At 40.4% G+C, this 17,733-nt stretch overlaps 2 protein-coding genes across 2 annotated transcripts; both read left to right on the top strand.

The window, feature by feature from the left end:
• Positions 1-5,677: 5,677 nt before the first annotated feature.
• Positions 5,678-8,125, top strand: CLUP02_15630 (WSC domain-containing protein; the record flags this gene model as incomplete). Its single annotated transcript, XM_049294554.1, has 1 exon — positions 5,678-8,125. One exon carries the CDS (start codon positions 5,678-5,680, stop codon positions 8,123-8,125), a length of 2,448 nt encoding a protein of 815 aa, XP_049151700.1.
• Positions 8,126-15,896: 7,771 nt separating this feature from the next.
• CLUP02_15629 (UDP-glucuronosyl/UDP-glucosyltransferase) lies at positions 15,897-17,698 on the top strand (the record flags this gene model as incomplete). Its single annotated transcript, XM_049294553.1, has 2 exons — positions 15,897-16,185; positions 16,251-17,698. The coding sequence occupies 2 exons, from the start codon at positions 15,897-15,899 to the stop codon at positions 17,696-17,698; spliced, it is 1,737 nt and encodes a 578-aa protein (XP_049151699.1).
• Positions 17,699-17,733: the final 35 nt, after the last annotated feature.

Below are 17,733 nucleotides of genomic sequence, written 5' to 3'. Positions count from 1 at the left end.
ATATTATAAACTTATTAAAGTAGTTAAGGATATTATTAAAACTATAAGCTAATAAGTTAGGATTTAGGCTCGTAATATACGTATTATTATTTAAAATAGTTTTAAAGTCTTTATTTACTTAGTAAAATATTTATAACGCTAAGGCTTATATAAATTAAAAGAAACTAGCTAAATAATTATTAATTATAATATTAATATTATAATTATAAATAACTAGTAAATTATATTAAATATATAATTATACAATAAGCTTATAATTTATTAAAATAAGTTAATAATTTATTATATTATTATTTATTAATTAATTTATATTTATAAATATTATAGAAATTAAAAAGATAGAAATATTTAAAAAATATTTAAGACATGTTAAGGAAATATTTAAAATATATTAAGGAAATATTTAGGAAACTTTTAGGAAGCTTTTAGGAAATCTTTAGGAAATTTTTATAATTAATATATTATCTACTTAGTATTTATAACCTTAACCTCTATTTATATATTTACTATGAATATTTATTTATAATACTATAATATTCTTAATTTATATAGTACTACTTTAAAAAAGTAAATAAAATACTTTTATTTTAATAAACTCTTTATTTATAAACTTCCTTAGACTAATTATTCTTTATTATCCCTTAACTTTGAATTATATTTTTTATTTATTTATATCTTTAATAAAGATCTAAATAGAAGTAGTAAGGTTTATTTAAGAATTTATCTTATTATTATTAAAATTATTAGTAGGGATAGGTTAGACCGGCTTGTTTTTAATTACTTTACTATTTTAGTCTATTTACTTAGGGGTCTTAAAGATTTTTAAAAATAATTAATATTAAATATAATAATATATAAGTATTAATAAAATAATATATTAAAAATATCCTTATTTAATACGAGTTTAAAGTAATAATACTTATAAAATACTAAGTAAATCGGCTCGTATATATCGGGGGGAGGATAAGTTATAAAATCTAATTAAAAAGAGCGTTAATTAAGGAATAAGTTATACTTATTATAGTTAATAATATTTTATAATTTATAAACCTTATAGCTCTCCTCGGGGCCGAGCTTAACATTTATTTTTATTTAAGTAACGTCTTATTAAAAATAGTTAGTTTTATAAACTAAAAATATTTTAAAAATATTTTTATTTATAGTACCGTCCTTTTTAAAAAAAATAGTAAATAACGTTTTATTATTTATAATAGCCTTAGGCTTTTGGGGGGTATTTAGGGGTATATCCTAGCCCTTTATAAGTAATATTATTTTAGTATAATATCCTATAAAAAACTATTAATAAGGCTAAAAATATTAATATAAAATAAGAAGTAATTTATAAGTAACCTTAAGGTTAATAGTAATAAAGAGGGATCTTTTATAAAAAATCGTAGAGTTAATATAATAACCTTTTTTAAAGTACTTTTTAAGTATATTAAAAAACGACTTATAATAACTATTAAGGTAAAGGCTATTAGCCTCTAGGTAATAGTAATAGAGTTCTCTTAATAATAAAATTACTTAACCTTATTATTATAAAAATAAGTAAATAAATTACGTATTTAATTATAATAATAGGGATAAAACTTATATTATTAGTTTTAAATATAAGGAGATTCTTAGGCCGGCCCCTCTTATTATTAATATAAAACTTAAAGCTATCGCTATTATAATAATAAAAAAGTATTATAGAATTAATTTAAAAATATTTCTAATTAATTATTAATAAATTTCGAGTATAATAGTAAGTTTTGTAATAAAATTTTTTAATAAAAGTTATAATAAAAAGTAGAAGTTTAAAAAAAGGGTTACGACTTAGCTAGGGTAAAAAAAAAGTATAAATCGGAATTATTTTTTATAAAGCGGATTTTAATTAAGTAGTAATACCCTAATTAGTTATAATTTATTTTTAAAATATTTCTAGCCCGAGTACTTTAAAAAAAAAAAAACGAAGTCCAATTAGTTAAATTTAGCTAGGATTTATTAATATCTAAGTACTTATTATTATATACGGGACTCTTACCTTAACTAGGGGGGGTTATTATTAGTTTATATATAGACTCGACCCGTTAGGACTAAAATATCTACTATTCCCCAGTTGTTCTTAAGATCAACCTCACAAAGGCTAAAGCCCCAAATCTTAAATTGTAAATCGATCACTGGCTGTATCAGAGATACAAATGATCTAGCCCGCGTTTGACTTTGACACCACGAAGCTAATGTTGATGAGCTCGGCACTCCCGGACAGCATTGGAGATGTATTTTGAGAAAGCGGTGGACGTGACTTCGATGACACCCTCCTACAGGCAAAGTCATAGTATTCCTTCGTATTTCGGACCTTCACCTAAGAACCCAGTTTACCGAGTCCGACAATCGGCGGAAAAGGATTTGCAGACGGGTCATGATCGTTCGGGGGCTCGTGTTTTTTTCTTACCTTAGGTAAGCGGTATCTGGCTCCCGGGTAGGTCGGTAAGTGGGCGCAGCGAAGGAACGCTGTTCTAAGCGACGTCGGCTAAGATATATGAAAATTCAATTTGACGACTGGGCAGAAAAAAGACATGTCGCGTCATCGATAAATCTTCATTCGTTTCCAGACCACAATGTTCTAGGAGGGGCCATCGAGAATTAATATGGACAGCTCGGTGAAGACATAGTAAAACAGGATGACTTTCCCGAACTTCGGGGCCGGGCAATCGGCACAGTAGAAAAGTTTGGACTCTTGGATGCAATTGCTAGGGGGGTGCTTGTCTGTCAACAAGTGGGGATAATGCGACTTGGAGGCATAGACCATCTAGTTGGGTAGGCCATCCCCTTTTTTACATGGAAATTGTCGGCGGCTATCCGTTCAGTTTGGTCTGAAAGAATCCAGAATCTTTAAGAAGCGAGGAGTAAGCTTGCCTTGACGCCAACCGCAAGCCCCTTTAATTATTGGGTTCGATGTTCGATCCCTGTCTGCGCATGGGTCCTGCGGACGCTTTCCTTTTTGCGGATAGCAACCACCCTACACTCGTTGACCTGCATTATCGCCCGTTTCAAAACTTTTGCATCCCTGAAACGGGATTCCTTTTCGCGGCCATGTTAATGATGTTATTCAAGAAATATGGGATCAATCCTGTCGTGAACCAACTTTCTGCCACTTTCCTCATGATACCGAGTAAAGTCATCTATACATAATGTTTAAGGTAGAATACCTTCACTCAGGGAAAACACCAAAGAGCTGATGACGGCATTCGCACCCAGGGCTTCCCGCCGATCTATGGTGATACGGCGACGGAGATAAAATGAAGGAAGAAAAGCAGTAACTCAACAAGCTTAGGTGCAGCAAGAACACTTGACTCAGCAGTACAGATTCTGTTCGAAGTACGACCTTCTCGCTGAAAGTCATACGCGGTCAATTACGTTGAGTGGGGGCTATCAAATGAATATGATTTAGACTCTCTACTCTTTGGTATAAGAAACTAGAGTGTGCCTCGACATGTAATCAGATAGGCTTTGAGGAAGTTGGAACATGGGACAACCATGATCAAAGAAGACGGTTTTCTGAAAAGCTCACCTAATGATTGGGGGATAGAGAGCAAGCTAGGAATACACTTGAATGATGTGTTGAAGATCCATTGAACACCTGCAGCAGCAAATAAATTCTGAGTTACTGGAATTCTTTTGCAGCATCGCCAGCGTCGCCCTGTATCAACTTACTTGAAAGCCTGCTGAGACCGCCTGCAAGGAGTAGCCACCTGCTCAATAGGGCATCCGTCGACAAGGATAAACGTCGGAGGAGGACCATTATACGTTCAAGTCAACTCCATCAGCGTGGGGAGAGTTCACGAAAACAAATAGAGACTATCACTGGGGCATATGGGCCTTCTTATCCCTTAATCAAATCCGAGTCAGGGGCGTCATAGTCTCTGTACAGAAATCTGTACAAAAGATTACTTTAGGGATTTGGTCTCTTTGATTTGTACAACCCACACCAAGCTCACTTGTTGTCTGATCGATATATCAATCTAGCAAGTGATAGCGAGTCTCAGTTGTGCATGGGAGGCCATCCCAAAGTTATTTCCTACTCCTCGGGAGAGGAACACATGATGTTAAATTCCCAGCCTGATCAGGTTGGCACCATTATGGTGATGCTTGGCCAACCGAGGAAGCAGAATGAAAATAGATGACTCGCTGTACTACCTATCTCATCTCATTCCTTGGCCAGAATCCGGTTGCACGATCTTTGGGCGCGACGTGCAGGCACCGTCACACAGCTCATGCGACTAGTTGAAGCTGTGCTAAGCTTTGAGATATGTCTGTTTCCCGTCTGCCTCAGTGGACGCCTCCTCAGCCACCGTACTACCGCCGCAGGGTCAATCACGCCACGAACTTACCCCTGGGATGGTGTCGTCGAATGGGGAAGCGCCAAAGACAGTCTTGCGGCAATCAGTGACGAGACCTGTCTCTCAAAATCCCAGCTGAACAGCCGGCGTGGCCCCGCAAGGCTTCTTTTGGCGCCCCAGACGGCACGCTGTACAACGTTCGAAAGACAAGACTTCAATACGGTTGGGATACATAAGTAGCGTTCGGTCCGAGTTCACCTGGAATGTTTGTAGAACGCTCTGCCAAGGGATTGTTGTGAAATACCACGGGGCCGGCACAAGATTGACTCCCAGGGCTCCTAGGGGAGTTTATGCATTCCACGCCCGCAAATGCCGGAAAATCTTAGACATTACGGCGCTCATATTGCCGACATCATCCGGCAATACCACCGTAACTCTTTCCTCACGGGGCTCAAGGTGGCGCATCTGAGTAAGACAATGTCTTACCCAGGAAAACGGCACAAGTGCGGATAGCGCGGTGTGTTCCAGACCGCGAATGACAGTAATGACCCAGTTCTACGGCCCGAGGCCGCGTCGACATATGGCAGGATATGTCAGATCGTGACGCGGCATACGCTCTTTTGAGAACGAATGCCCGGCTGAACATGACGAGTCTTTGTGAATTTGAAGTTGCTGTAGACTTTATTCGAATTTGGATGTGTAGTTGAGAAAATGGCATTTCCGGTGCTTTACGCTTTGTTCAAGGGACTTACGGTGGTTAAGGTTCGTTTCCGAGAAACATCGCACTCCATTCTGAGCCCTCCGTGCAACAATAACACGAACCGCCTCTCTTTACGCGACTGAATTCTGATGTCTCTTGGTGCCAACCGGCAAAGTCCTAGCCAAGCCAAGGACTTTTCTGTCCAACCATCCCTCTTCACCCTTCGCAAGGAGAGGTAGGGCTAGATCATGATGATCGGGAGCTAACGTCCGCAAGTAGACACTCGGACAACAGGACAGAAGCGAAGCATCGCCTACTACTAGGCACAGATGAGGCATGAAGAGGATATTGCTGCATTCTTCGAGGTGGTTCCGTTTTTCAGGGGCGACTGTGGCATCGAAAAGCTTCAGAGAGCATTTTCAGTCTTCTATTTCCAGACAATGTCAACACGATGGCAAACGAAATCCGAGATAAAAAGACGGCAATATTGCCTCCTCAGACGACTTTCTTTTCACTCTCATCATCACACTAATCACGACATTCTTTCCTTGCCCTTCGGCCACATTCATTCTTTCAGTTTGACCTCATTTCTCTCGCTAACCGCCAGAGGTCTAGTCACTCTTTAGTAATCGCTCTTGTCACTCTCTTCGTAATGGCGCTCCGCTCTATCGCGGCCGTTGCCCTCCTGGCCCAGGGATCTGCGGCCCAGGTTCTCGGGCTCCCGCTCCCCACTCTTCCCATTAACGTCGGCCTTACCACCACGATTGCAGGCGTGGGCGTCGGTGCCAATGTCGGCAACACTGTCAGTGTCAGCATCGGTCTCGGCGGTGTTGCCACCGTTGTTGCTGGCGTGGGAACCACAGTTGCCGCCTCTGTTGGTGTTGCCGGAGCCACCGTCACTGCTGGTGTCAACTCAGGAGGTGTCGCAGCCTCAGTCGGTGCTGGTGGCCTCCCGGTCACCGTCGGAGCCGGAACTAACGGAGTCGGTGTCGGTATTGGCGGTGTTGCCACCGTCGGCATCGGTGGTGGTGGTGTCAGCGTTGCTCTCCCCATCGCAACCCTCGTTCTCAACCCCGTGGGCGTTGTCTCAACCCTTCCCGGAGGAGGTGTCACGACTGTTTTCCCGTCTACAACAGTCAGCTCTGTTGCCTCAAGTGTCACCTCAACTCTGGCCGTAGCCACCTCGTCCCCAACGGCCGCAGGCAGCACAGGTGCTTCCACTGTCTCCTCCGCCACTACTGGAATCACCAGCGTGCCCTCCGTCTCCACCAGCGTTGGATCTGCTACGACCTCTGTTGGCACCACCAGCATCGCCTCATCCTTCACCTCGACTGTCGTATCTACCTCCAGCTTCGTCAGTGGTAGCAGCACCATCGTGACTAACCTCTCAAGCGTCACCTCGGGCGTTACCAGTGTCCCTTCGGTCACCACGAGCATCGGATCAGGCACCTCTTCGGTCATCACCACTAGCGTTGCTTCTTCCTTCACATCCACGCTCGTTTCCACCTCGAGCTTCACCAGCGATGGCAGCACCTTTGTCACAACCATCAGCTCTACGTCCGAGGGCGTCACCAGCGTTCCCACCACGTCCACCATTGACACGCAGATTTCTTCCTCCAGCTCTACCTCCACCTCCACCTCCAGTGCTGCTGCGTCCTCCAGCGCGTCTGTCAACCCTCTGACTGTCGGTGATGCGAGCTACTTGGGCTGCTTCCGCTCTCCCACAAGCTTCCCGACCTTTGTTCTCACTCAGTCTGCTGCGTCCATGACAATCGAGCGTTGCATTGCTGCTTGCCCATCCAGCAAGTACGTCGGTCTCTTCGCCAATGATTGCTTCTGTGGCTCAACTGTGGACTCTGTCAACGAGATCTCCGTTCCTGATGACCAGTGCAACATTCCCTGCGGTGGCAACAGCGCTGAGCGTTGCGGTGGCCAGGTCGGACTGACCAGACGTCAACTCATTGGCCTCAACGTCCGCTTCACCATCTACATCCGCCTCGGACTGGCTGGTGGAACCACCGCGTCTGCGACTGTTACTACTTCTTTCACAACAACGACTACTGGAACCGTCACTTCTTGCCCTCCTGGAGTCTCGACCTGCGCCATCGGATCTCTCACCACCGGCGTTACCACTGTCACAACCACCTACTGCCCTACTGAGACTCCCGCGCCCAACCCCTGCAGCAACGGACAGTGCTACGGCCAGCCGTGCTACGGCGATGACTGCTACAAGAAGCTCGTTTGCTACGGTGACTACGTCAGCTTCGACTACCCCTGCTACGGTGATGAGTGCCGCCGTCGCCTCGTGTGCGTGGACGGACTCTGCCACCCAGAGACTTGCAGCGGATACGACTGCGGCCGCAAGATCATCTGCAAGAGTGGACTCTGCGGATACTCTCAGTGCCAGGGAGACGAGTGCATCAAGGAGAAGATCACCTGCTACGGCAACGCCTGCAAGATCGAGACCTGCTCAGGAGACGAGTGCTACAAGAAGTACGTCTGCACTGGCGACATGTGCGAGCACGAGACCTGCCCGTACACCGACGTCAACAAGAAGTACGAGTGCACCGACGACAAGTGCAAGGTCGTCACGCCTTGCAACGGTGACTGCCCCAAGCCCCAGCCGCCGAGCACCCTTCCGTACCCCACCGGCACCGCCCCGGCCATTCCTCCCGCCAGCCCTCCAGCGAGCCCCCCGGCTGTGCCTACGGCTACTCCCCCTATGGGACAGCCTCCTTTGAACCCTTCCGTGTCGGTCTCGCCTCCCGTCAACTCTGCTCAGCCCCCTGTTGGTGCACCTCCTTCAGGAGCACCTCCTTCCGGCCCTGCAGTTACTCCCCCGGCCGGCCAGCCTCCTTTGAACCCTTCCGTGTCGGTCTCGCCTCCCGTCAACTCTGCTCAGCCCCCTGCTGGTCAGCCCCCTGCCAACCCTCCCGCAGGTCAGCCCTCCGTCAACCCCACGGCACCCGGCGGTGGTGTTCCCACAGGAGGCGCCAAGCCCCCTGTTGTTACCGTTGCCGGTTCCAGCAGATCATCTGTTCCGTTCAGCTTCGTCGGCATGGCTCTGGGCGCGGTTGCTGGAGTCGTCTTCCTGTTGTAAGAGAACTCGGTGATCAAAAGACTCTTCTTCTCATGTACTAGTTCTTTATTAGTATCCCTATTATAGGGTAGTTAGTTCGAACTATAGTTAACGAAGAGATTAATTAAACTATATAAATATCTACGTAATAAGTATAAAAAGGAGGTTCTAACCGTAGGTTAGGCTAGCTACGATAATTATAAATAGGGCCCCTAATTAGCCCCTACGTAGTCGGCTATATACCGCGGTTAAATTAGATTTCTAATCCGATACTAACTTTCTCTTTTTTTTATCGATTTAACTACTACGGTTAGAGGTATAATTCGACCTCGGGCCCGTCTACTAAGTCGTCTCCTTTTCCCCCTTTTCTCTACTCTTTTTATATAACCTATCCCTCTATTTATATAATAACTCTTTTATTACTTACGAATTACTCTAATCCCTTATTTAGTACTACTTTTATAAAAGCGTTTACGAGGTTATTTTTATTATTAATCTAACGGATCTCGAGTATCTCGCGCCTTTCGTACGATTACCTAAGGGCTATAATATCGATTATAAGCCTCTTTTCCTTCGTCGTTCTTAATTTAATAAGGTATTTATATAGCGAGTAAGAATCGGTATAAATAACCGTTAGAATAGGTAAAAGGCTAATTCGATCGGTAATCTTCTTTAGCGTTATTAAAATTATATAAAAGAGGTTAACGCCGTTAATTATACCGTAGACCTCCGACGCTAGTATACTTCTCGTTACTTACTTATTTTTAGTTAATAAGTAATAGATTATATTACTATATATAGTAAATTCGCTCTCGCTTATACTCTCGTTAATTAGGATAATAATATACCCTAATTACGAAGTAAGGTCGTTATTATTTATAAATAACTTATTAACGAAGACGTAGAGCTTACTTATCGTAAGGTTAATCGGGTAATAAACGAGACCTCGATCGAGACTCGTTTATTACTACTTAAGCCGCTTATTAAGTACCTCGACGTCTCGTTTAGTTAGATCTATAGCCTATGCTACTTTAGTATAGTTAAAAGTTACCTCGGGCTAATAAATACTGATAATATATACCCCTTATATAAGCTTAGCCTTATACCGCTTCTTAACGTTAGTTACGTTTAGATTAATAAGGTTAATCTTCTCGCCCTACCCCTTTTATTAAAAAACGATAGTTTCCCCTTCGATTATAAAAATCCCGCCGTTAAATACTAGGGGGGTATTTATTATAAGGACCTCTTTTAGCTTCGCTATAAAGCCCGCTTTTTAAAGCTCCTTATCCTCTTTTTTTATAAAGTTAATATCGGATAGGCCTAATATATTATCGGTCTATATTCCGATAATCCTAAATTAGTCGCCTTCGTACTCTATAACTAGTAAGCACGGGTCGTACGTAAAGGTAACTATTAATAGTTAATTAATATAAAAATCGTAGTAAGTAGCCTATTAATAGGTACCCGATTCTATAAGCCTATATAGTGGCTTAAGCACTTTAATAATCGTACTTTTTAAATACTTACTAGCTATTTCCTTCGGTAAATAGGCTAGGATTCTCTTTATAAGCCCTGTGGCCGATTAAATATAGGCCTAGGTAATATTACGGCTCTAAATCTCGTATCCCTTCTTCTGTAGTAATGCTATTAGTACTATTATTAATCGTTAGCTATAGCGCTATATAGTAAGTAATTATATAAGTAGCGTCGCCTTTTTAACGTTGCTATACCCCTAAATTACGTATCTAGACTTCTCGTACGGCTAGGGTATTCCTTTCCCTTTAATCTTACGAACTATTCGTAATTTAAATATATAGAGGTTTATATATTTTTCTAAGTCGTATAACATAAATCGATAGACCCCTCGATTATAAAGAGTATTTACTTCAATAAGATTTAATCCTTTATATAGCTTTTTAATAATTATAATTACGCCTTCTTTACGTAGTTTAACTACTAGCTCGAAATCGGCTTTCTCTTTTACTATATAAAAAGTGTTAATTACCTCGTTACTAATAATAAATTGCCGCGTTAGGGCTTGCCGTCGTAGTCTTCTATAACGTCTCGCTAATAATATTAATACCCTTTTAGCAATATCCTTTTCCTCGTCGTTTATTAGTACTATTACGACGATTTCGTTAAAGATAATTTCCTATACCTCTACTACGGGTTATATAATTTCCCCTAGCTCTTCTTCTTTTTATAAGTTAGAAATTACCTCGTTAAGATCTATATAGTACGGTCTAACTATTATAATTAATACTTCGAGTAGCTAGTCGCGATCTCTCGTAACTATATAAGAGCGCTCGTTAATAAAAATTAACTTATATAGCCTAGTCTACTATTAAGTAATTTCGCGCTATACTTATATATCCGAATTTAGTAGTATATTTAAATTATCCCCTATATCGGGCCTATTATGCGTAGTAATTACTTTATTAACTTACCTTTTTATACTTACCTCGCGCAGTGCCTATATTACTTTTTTAATTACTCGGGCTCGTTAACTTATACCTAGTAATAGTAGTAAGGCTAAGGTCGTTCTTAAATATACTCTAAATACTAATAGCGTTAGTATAAGTCCGTTAGGCCCTATAATATCGTTATAGTATTTAAGTACTATTTAGAGGCATTCGTCGTTAGTAAAATCCGGATTTTCCTCTTTAATAATTCTAAACGCCCTTTTTAACTACTAGTATGCCCTTTTTACTTTTTTAATACTATAGTACGCTTTAACGGGTACGACTTTTAGCTAGATACCGTAGGCCGTCGTATTATTTTTAAATTTTACTAACTTAAAGCTAGTACTAGCGTCGGTTCTAATACTATTTAGCGGTCCTTAGTATATATCGATCTAGCTTTTTTATAGGGCTACCCATACTATCTTTGCTTATAAATCCCGGAGGAATTGCCCTACTTAGAAGGATATAGCTACGTTAATTATATATAGTACTAGCCGACTATTTAAATAGAAAATATTAACGACTATTTCTTAATTAAAGTTAAGCTTATTACGTAATTTAAACTTAAATCTACGTAGGCTCTGCGTATTTATTTAGTATTAATAACATACTTTTATTAACTACTCTAGCGCCCCTATTTCGATATTATTATTACTTAATTATTCTAAGAAGTTATATAGCCTCGTAACTAACGGGTGCCCAAATCTTTAGTATAATCCTTTAAGCTCACTTTTTGTTAAGTAATTAATCGACTTCGTATCGTTAGTAAGCTTTATAAACGCATACCCCTATCGTCGTTCGACTATCTCGAAGTACTTACTACTAGAAATTCTATTCCTCGTATTATTAAATATAATACCTAGTCGATCTATATCTTTTAAATATAAGAGAAATAGGGTATTAATAAGCAAAATATAAAAAGTTATCGTTCCGAAGTATATCTCTATTTCTATTATACTTAGGGCGATAATTTCCTTACCTAAGCCGAAACTAATCCTTATAATACTTACTATTAATATATTAAGTATTACTAGCGCGATTTTCTATAGTACTTAGAATTACCTTTTTCCTTTAGTTAATTATTATAATACCTTAGTATCTAAGATAATCTTATAAAAATCGTCTAGGCCGTACTTTTCGTTCGTATAGAATGCCTATATAAGCTTAATATTTGAGAGATCTAAGTAGTATAAAAAGGACCCCTCTAGCTACCCTTAAATATACTTAGTACTATATTCCTTTTTTTTAAATATTAAGAAAGATAGCGTCTTCTTTTTAATTATTAAGATAATAGGCTTTAGCCCTATTAAATTCGCCCTTTTAGCCGCCTTTATATCCGTTATCTAAGGGACCTTCCCTTACTATCCGTATATAAAAGCCTATTTATTAAAAGCTTTTATTACCCTCTATTCGTTTAGCCTCGTATATTCTCTAAAGGCTAACGGGGTAAAAAAAGAGTAGTTAATATCTTCGATTTTATTATAATCTAATTCGTTAGTATAGGGGATAAGATCTTCCTTATTTTTTAAATTTTTTATAGGGGGTATATACTTTAGGCCGCTACTTTAGCTACCGTCGCTAGGTTTTATACCCCCGGATCTACCCTTATATATAACGAGGAATTAGTTAAACTAACGAGGGCTAGTTTTACTATTTACTACCCTCGACTTTTTATACTATTCGTACGATTTAGTACGCTCTTTTTTAGAATAATTACTTAACTAATATCTATCTTTTTTATAAATATAGTATTACTTTTTCTATTACTTTATTTATAAGTTAAATCTCTACTTATTTAACGAATTTAAGCCTCCTTATTAGCGATTACCGTATCTAGCCTCTTTTCCCTTTTTATTATACGTTCGATCGACCTAATATTATTAATAAGGGCCGTCGTATACTTAGAGGTAGGTTTAGTATAGTATTTTCGTTTTAATATTAAAGCTAGATCTTAGCCTCGAGTAGAGCGTTTCGTAATCTTCGGGTACTTAGTATAAAGTGATTTTTATTTCTAGTATATACTAAATTATAGTATAAAAATATCCGACTTTCCGCTCGTTTATCCTCTTATTTAGCTAGGTTTTCGCTAGCTTATTAATTCGATCGATAAGCTCTTCGAGGATCTTTACTCGCAATTTACCCTTTATTATCCTAGTTATAAATATAAAAAAAATCGCTCGTAGCTTAGATAAGAGCTCTAAGTTCTTATCGTAAGTCTTAAAGCGGCTTCGGATTACGTTAATTATACTAAAAAAGTCGTTTTAATCGAGATTACGTACCGCTTCGTAATAATAATTAGAGGCTTTGCTTATAAGTATAATATTAATTACTAAATAGTATTAGTATTCCCTAATTCCGACTTTTTCGTAATAATTATAAAACATCGTTAGGGTTTTTTATAAGACCTTATACTTCCCCCTAGAGTACAATTTCTCTTTTAAGAAGATCTTTTTAAGGTCTATAAATTACTTCGTATTTACCGCTAGATTTTTAGTATCTATATACGATCCCTACGTCGCTACGTATTATTAATAACTTTAAGTTATCTACCTCCTTTTTTATTAACCGATCGGCGCCGAATTTCGCGTTAGTAATAATAATAAGTTATAAATCAAAATAAGTAAAATTATTAATTATCGTACTTCTAGTACTATATTTTGCCCCGGTATATCCTTTTATAATAATAGATTTCCGTTAGTAATTATAGGGAGGAAATCTAGGTCGTTTACCCTTTTTCTAAATTCGTTAAAGCGATTATACGCTCTATTAACCTAGGCCTAGTTCTATAGTACGAATTCCTTTTTTATAATTATCGTTATTAATATTTTATATAGCTCCTGCGATTATAATTACGCTAGTAATACCCCTCGCCCGTAAAAGAATTTATTAACTACTTTTATAATTCCTAAGCTTACGCTCGCGAACTATTTATCTAGCTAGTAGCTTAGGTCGTTTACGATTTTATAAAATAGGGGTTGCCCCTATAGCCCCTTTTTCTCGTAAACCTTAGTTAAATAGATTAATATTACGTTAATTTACTTACCGTTAGGCTAATCTGCGATTCTATATATCTATATCCCCTAATAGTCCGGGTTAATATTTACTTATTTATAAGGGATTAGGATTCTATTTAAGATCGGGTTTCGTCCTCTTTTTCTTTACCCTAACTCGCTAAGGGTCGTGCTCTAGCTTGTGCCTATATTAATAATTATTAACGTGTTTAATCTTAATAGGAATATATTTAATTTGCGCACTAGTTATAATAAATCCGTGCTTTTGCTACCCGACGAATTTATTAAGGTCTAAGAGATTCCCGCTTCTTTTTACTATTTCGCTACTACTTTCGTTTTTACTATTTTTAGTAATTACTATTACCTTTTTAAATCGCTAGCTATTATACTTACTAAGATCCTCCTTTTCGTTTAGTATAAAATAGTAGGTTTTAGTAGTTCCTTTTTATAATAGTAGCGGTAGACGTTTATATTACTATAAAAAGATATAGTAATTAATCTCGGGATCTTTATTAATTACCGATTTCCGCTATCCTATATACTTTTAGCCTCCTAAGCCTCGTGCTCTTTATAATCTCTAAATAGCTTCCTTTTTTAACCTACCTTTTTTAAGGCGGTATTCTATAAGAATAGTCGAAAGTAAACGCCGGGCGGCTCGTAGAGGAGCTATATAGGCTATTAAGAACCGTATAGGCCGTTAAGTATAATTAACGAAGTTAAGCCCTCTTTTTTATAAGATCGTATATTTTAAAGAAATTATTAAAAATACCTACTTATTACTCGTACGCAGTAGGGTTAAATACCTTAGAGATCTTATTTTTTATAGCCTTTTAGTACCCTATTTTATATTTTTTAAGTAGTCTTTTTCGTAGCTTAATTACGGTTAGGTAATTATCGCTTACTAGCAATCCCTTTTATTACTTAGTTAATTTCTAATCGCGGGCCGGCTATAAAAAAGTCGTTTAGTAAAAAAGCTACTCGGGGTAATAATAAAAGGCTAGTTGCTTAAGCGGTTCTGTTAATTAATATAGTTTAATATAATAAACGTCGACCTCTCGTAAGTAATAAAGGGCTATAATTACTTAATTCCGTACGGTATTTAAGAATCGCCTCCTTTTTCGTCTACTTCCGTAAGGTTAATTAATACGAATCTCCTATCCTATATAGTATTAAAAAGTCGTCTCTTTTATATAACAAAATACCTTACTAATTTATAATAGTAGAATTTAATTACTAATTAGTATTAGTATCCCTATTATAAAGTAGTTAGTTCGAACCGTAGTTAATAAAGAGATTAATTAAACTATATAAATATCTACGTAGTAGGTATAAAAAGGAGGTTCTAACCGTAGGTTAGGCTAGCTACGATAATCGTAAATAGGGCCCCTAATTGGCCCCTGCGCAGTCGGCTGTATGCCGCGGTCGAATTAGACTTCCAATCCGACAGAAACCTCTCCAACTGATCGAAGCTACTAGGTTCGAAAGCACGATCAGCACAAGAGCCCCTTCTGGAACTCATGAGCAAATCTTGCATTGCCCCTCAATTTGTCATTGCCTGATGAAAGCCTTACTTTAGGCAGCAGAGCGCTTGATGACGAACCTCAATTGGCGTAAGCGCTCAACCTGCATGAAGGCAGCCAACGACAATTAAATACACCCACCCATCTGAGATTGGAGCGTGAACATAATCCATTGGTTCGCGCAACCACCATGGTCCTGATCCTGAGTTTCTAGCCTTCATGTTCCTTGAAATTAACACTAGAAATGGTCTGATAAACTGAGCTGCACATTCTGCAAGTCTGTAAAGCATCGGTGTCAATGACACGAAAACTCCAAGCCCTGGTTTTCTAGAAGCTCTGGCAGTCATCGACCATCCAACCTATGTCTCAATGTGCTGTTAAAATGGTGTTGGTGTTAAGGCTTCTAAATTTCCTTTCCTGGCGTCGTTCTAGTGGTCTGAATGATTTCTCGCTCTGCTTCTCAAATTTTTATGTGCTCGAGGATGCTGCATACGGATGCGAAGCTGAGACTTGGGTCCAAATGATGACCTGATGCCGAAAGAGTCATCGCAACACATATCGCGGTCCCCGAGTCAGGCGATTATCGATATCTGTCTCAATTCGACCTTCTCCATACGCGTGTTGTTTGCAAACTCAAAATAAGTGAAAGCAATCAAGGGGGTCCCATGCAGTGAACCCAGTGACTTTTGGGTTGAGATAAAAACGAAATCCCTTATCACTAGGATCTGATGTGATTGAGGTGTCATATGAGCACTACATAAAAGCAGTGGATTCAAATGGCATCAATTTTCATCGCTCGATGGATCGAAGCAGCCACTTTGACTTTACCCCGTCAAAACCCCTTGAGACTCCAATCTCCCTGGGTCGAAATGTGGTTGAACGTGGTTTTGGGGCTCAATCTAAGGCTGACTCGTGTACTTCCAGACAAGCTTTGATCTTCAACCTCAGCGTTCTTAATTCGTACGGCCCTTGCTTATCTGACAGCAATTTAGGACCCCGGACTCATCTGCTAATTGAGTTAGCTCTGATAACGAGAACTGGACAACTACCCGGTCCAAACACTTATCTCAATGACGACTTGACAAGAGGTAAGAGATATTGGAACCGTGTGCTTCCTTTCGTTCTTTTCTAGTAGCTCATGACATCCGACCAGACACAATGCTGGTCCAAAAAATGACAAAACCCTTGGTTCTCTACGCTGTACCTCCACGCGAGGGACACATGCGACCAGCGCTTCAAATCACCAAATATCTCATCAGCACCGGCTTCGACGTCACGGTCTTGGGAACACAGAGGTGGAAGCCGATAATCGAGGCAGTCGGCGCCCACTTCAGTCCCATCATCGGACTCTGGAAAACCCTCGACGATCCATCTCGCTGGCCAGACATCGCACACGCATCGGATCCAGCCACGAGACTTGCCGCATCTCTCGATGGGGGATTCATCTCGTTGCTACCAAGCGGGCTGGAGTCAGTGCGGGTGGCGTTGGCGGGTATGAGGCGACGAGAGCCCGGCTGCCAAATCATCGTTCTGTCGGATACGTGCTTTTCTGGGACGCTGGCGTTGAAGTTGGGCACCGACTTGCCAGAACTGTTTGCAGATGATGAGGTTGTTCGGACTATCGGGATCGGTGTCGTGCCAGTGTTCTGGACCAGCCCTGAGCGGCCACCATGGGGATCTGGACTCCCTTTCGATGACAGTGAGAAAGGGCGGACAAGGAATGCGAAAGCATTCAAGGAGACGTGGAACAGCCCTGCTGAAGATCGCGCGAGGTGGGTTTTGGGAATGATGGGATGTCCCAAGCCCGTTGAGTGCCTTTACGATGGACTCTCAACGAGCATGGAACATCCCTTCTGGGACGCATCGACAGTCTGTCACGACACAGTCCTGCAGATGTGTCTCCGGAGTCTCGAGTTTCCGTCATCCGACTGGCCACGGAAAATCAAGTTCGCGGGCACACTCCCGATCAAACCTATTCCAGCTGACCTCACATATCCAACGTGGTTCAATGACGTTCTCTCAAACAGCTCATCTCTCCAGGTATCAAATCTCAATCGCAAGAAGATCATCTTTGTGGCCCAGGGAACGGAAGTCCTGGACCACAAAGAACTCATCATCCCGACAATGAAGGCCTTCGCTACACATCCCGATGTTCTAGTCGTCGCGTGTCTTTGCGTGACCGGAGCAACTCTCGACACAAGCACTTTCAAGGACCGGAAATTGCCCGCAAATGCTCGGGTGGTGGATTACTTCCCGTATGACGCGATTCTGGCACACGCGGACGTCTTTGTGTCGAACAGCGGGTACGGAGGGTTTCAGCGTGCGGTTTCGAATGGTCTTCCTATGGTGCAAGCAGGCAACACGTTTGACAAGCCAGACATTGGGAGAAGGATCGAATGGTCTGGCTTGGGGGCGTTTCTAGCCGAGTCACCTCCATCTGTGAGCGCCGTGGAGCAGGCAGTCACAGAGGTTCTGGGTGATGAGAAGTATAAGAGACGAGCAGAGGAGCTTAGGAAAGAAGCGGACACGTTTGATCCGTTGCGAATGATTGAAGAAGAGATTATGCGTTTAGCTCAGTCGACGGTGCCTTCGTCAAGTTGAGCAAATTGTATGGTATTCAAATGACAACAAGACTA

Source organism: Colletotrichum lupini, chromosome 8 (assembly GCF_023278565.1).
Source record: "Colletotrichum lupini chromosome 8, complete sequence".
NCBI lineage: Eukaryota > Fungi > Ascomycota > Sordariomycetes > Glomerellales > Glomerellaceae > Colletotrichum > Colletotrichum lupini.
The sequence above is the reverse complement of the archived record's forward strand: the minus strand, read 5'-3'. Positions and strand labels throughout refer to the sequence as shown.